The sequence below is a fragment of the Mastomys coucha genome, unplaced genomic scaffold, assembly GCF_008632895.1.
Source record: "Mastomys coucha isolate ucsf_1 unplaced genomic scaffold, UCSF_Mcou_1 pScaffold14, whole genome shotgun sequence".
NCBI classification, from domain to species: domain Eukaryota; kingdom Metazoa; phylum Chordata; class Mammalia; order Rodentia; family Muridae; genus Mastomys; species Mastomys coucha.
Window position 1 is genome coordinate 95,417,036 of NW_022196896.1, and position 2,851 is coordinate 95,419,886.

Sequence of the window (2,851 nt, forward strand, 5' to 3'; positions counted from 1 at the left end):
CTAAAGATTTCATGTTTGCGGGGAAAAGCTGGTAAAAGGTTCACGCCGACTCCCTACATCACTTCTTACGTCGCACCGTATGTTCTGCCAATCGCTGCTTGGGATGCCATCTTGACAGCAGTTCCAGGTTGGGTTCTACCCTCCAAAAAAATGCATGATCCGCCTTCCCGCCAATGGCATCATAAAGAAAAAAATCCTCAGCTAGAATGAAGACTGCGGTAAAGAAAACAGAAGGAAAAGATGCCTGAAGGCAATCCAGATGGATCTGTGGATATTAGTGAAATATTGGTAGCAAAGAAGACCTTGGCTTGGCAGAGACCCTGGCGGAGGCTGACTGCCCATGCACCGAGGACACCATGTGCTTCACCCAGGCTGGGGCCACCGCAGGCTTCCTGCTGGGTTGCTGCACCTTTCCTCCGCCAGGTGGAGCCTGAACTCACGCAATCCTTTTGCAAGGTTCAGAGGTCACGCCCGTGGGGGCTGAGGCAAACCGGATGAGGCGGCTTTTGACCACAGAAGCTTGCTGTCCTTCGGTCTCCTCCCAGCTCAAACGCTGCAGCCAGCTCCTCTCCGTGAGGTTCTCAGCTTTCCCGGGGTGGGAGCTTCCTGCCAAGGATTCCCCAGAAAGGGAAGCCCATCATGCCCCATCTCCGAGCTCACGAAGTTCAGCAGCTGTTGCACAACAAGTTCGTCGTCGTCCTGGGGGACTCGATTCAGAGAGCCGTCTACAAGGATTTGGTGCTCCTGCTCCAGAAGGACTGCCTGCTGTCTTCCAGTCAGCTGAAGAGTAAAGGCGAGCTGAGCTTCGAACACGACGTGCTGCTGGAGGGCGGCAGGTGGGGACGCATGCACAATGGCGCCCACTACCGCGAGGTGCGCCAGTTCTGCTCCGGCCGCCACCTGGTGCGCTTCTATTTCCTCACCCGCGCCTATTCGCCCTATGTTGAGGACATCTTGCAGCAGCTGCGATGGGGTGAGTATGCCCCCGACGTGGTGATCATGAACTCGTGCCTCTGGGACCTGTCCAGGTACAGAAGCAATTTCCTCCGAAACTACAGAGAGAACTTGGAGAGGCTCTTCCAATGCTTGCATCAGGTGCTGCCCGCCAGCTGCCTCATGATATGGAATACCACCATGCCCGTGGCTGAGGTCGTATCCGGGGGCTTCATCCTGCCGGATGCTTCGGGCGGCCCCACACGCCTGCGTGAAGATGTGATGGAGGCCAATTTTTACAGCTCCTCGGAGGCGTCTAGGCGTGGTTTTGATGTGCTGGATCTCCACTTCCACTTCCGCCACGCAGGGCAGCATCGGCTGAGCGACGGCGTACACTGGGATGAGCGCGCACACCGCTACCTCTCGCAGCTGCTGCTGGCACACGTGGCAGACGCCTGGGGCGTGATCCTCCCAGCCCATAACCCCGTGGGAAGGTGGATCAGGGATGTTCCTGCAGGAAGACAGCCAGACCGGGCAGACCGAAGGCAGCCTCGAGACCACCATCACCGTGAGCAGCGGGAACCTGCTGGGGCCAGGCATTCTCCCTCTTCCAGGTACCATCACCACCATCACCACCACCACCACGACCACTATAACCACCACCACCACCACCACCACCACCACCACCACAGCCCTCAGAGATCTTCTTCCCACCCTCGAAACCTGCCCAGCCGCAGAGAGGACCGTCTTCCCTCCTCTCCATCTTCCCAACAGCCACCCTTCCATAGAGATTCCCCGAGGCGCAGGCATGGATACTCCAGGGAAACCAACTCAGCTGATCGTGAGCATAGACCCGGCCCTATCCGCAGAGTCTATTCCCACCATGAAACCAGGGAGGCTACCCCTTACCCTACCCGGCACCACAGTGAGTCACACAGATCTCATAGAAGGCACAGCCATCATCGACACACCTAAGCATACAAAGAGGCAAGGGGCCTTAACACCTCCTGACTCTGTAGTGTGGCCTTCAGTAACCCTATCTGAAAGCAATTTAGTTTTCTTTGGCCGTTTCTTGGGGAGGAAGCCCAGATCTGGAATTCCTCACTGCATGCACTTACACCTGTTGGCATTTGTTTGGAAATAATCTTCATGAAAAAGCACTCCTGTCCTTAGAATGAGAGAGGCCTAGAAATGAGTTAAGTCTTAAAGCACTAATCTCTGTTGACATTTTTTTTTCCTCAAGCAAAAGTAAAAATGTCGGCTCAGAACTTTATTGACTTGGTCTTGACCACTAGGTTTCTGCGTGTACTAATAGAATTTAATCTCCAAGTAGTCACGGTAAGATGGATTGGAGATCCTGTGGCTGTATTTGCCAGTTTGAAAATAATACTGTCCTTTAAAAAGTATAACCTCTAGAGATCAGTTTGCTAGAATAGCATAGTCTCCATTTTTAAGTTCATCAAGTGCCTACTATCTCTGCTTGGTAACTTTATATTTCAGGAGTTTCATACATTCATATGCATGTATTTTGGTTCCCTTTATTCCCCATTACACACTCTCACTCTGCTCCCGCTGAACTACTTTTTCCCACATGGTCTCACACCTACATTGATGTCTTTTTTTTCTTCTTCTTCTTTTGGTAATACACTAAATTGAATTCAGGTTGCTTGCATGAACCTGGAGGAAGTGTTCTTGAACCGTTTTGGGGTCTCAGTAAAATTGCATGGAAAATGCAGAGAGGTGCCTGTAGTCTCTCTAAATCCACTCAGGCAGAGCCCCAGCGCCCCCATGATCATCATCATCTACGATCACATGGCCATGTGTTACGGTTGATGAGCTTATGTTGGTAGATCGTTATCACTGCACTCCTTGTCTGGTTTCACATGTGCTCTTGGTATGTTAGCATGTGCATCCTCTA

The 2,851-nt window shown here is 52.3% G+C and overlaps 1 protein-coding gene across 1 annotated transcript; it reads left to right on the plus strand.

Annotated features, from left to right (window-relative positions):
- The first annotated feature begins 639 nt into the window (after positions 1–639).
- LOC116089461 (PC-esterase domain-containing protein 1B-like) lies at positions 640–1,908 on the plus strand. Its single transcript, XM_031368992.1, has one exon. It carries the CDS (start codon positions 640–642, stop codon positions 1,906–1,908), a length of 1,269 nt encoding a protein of 422 aa, XP_031224852.1.
- Positions 1,909–2,851: the final 943 nt, after the last annotated feature.

What these genes read in the sequence shown, in the direction of transcription:
- LOC116089461 (XM_031368992.1), top strand. Translation starts at nt 640, where the DNA reads ATGCCCCATCTCCGAGCTCACGAAGTTCAGCAGCTGTTGCACAACAAG.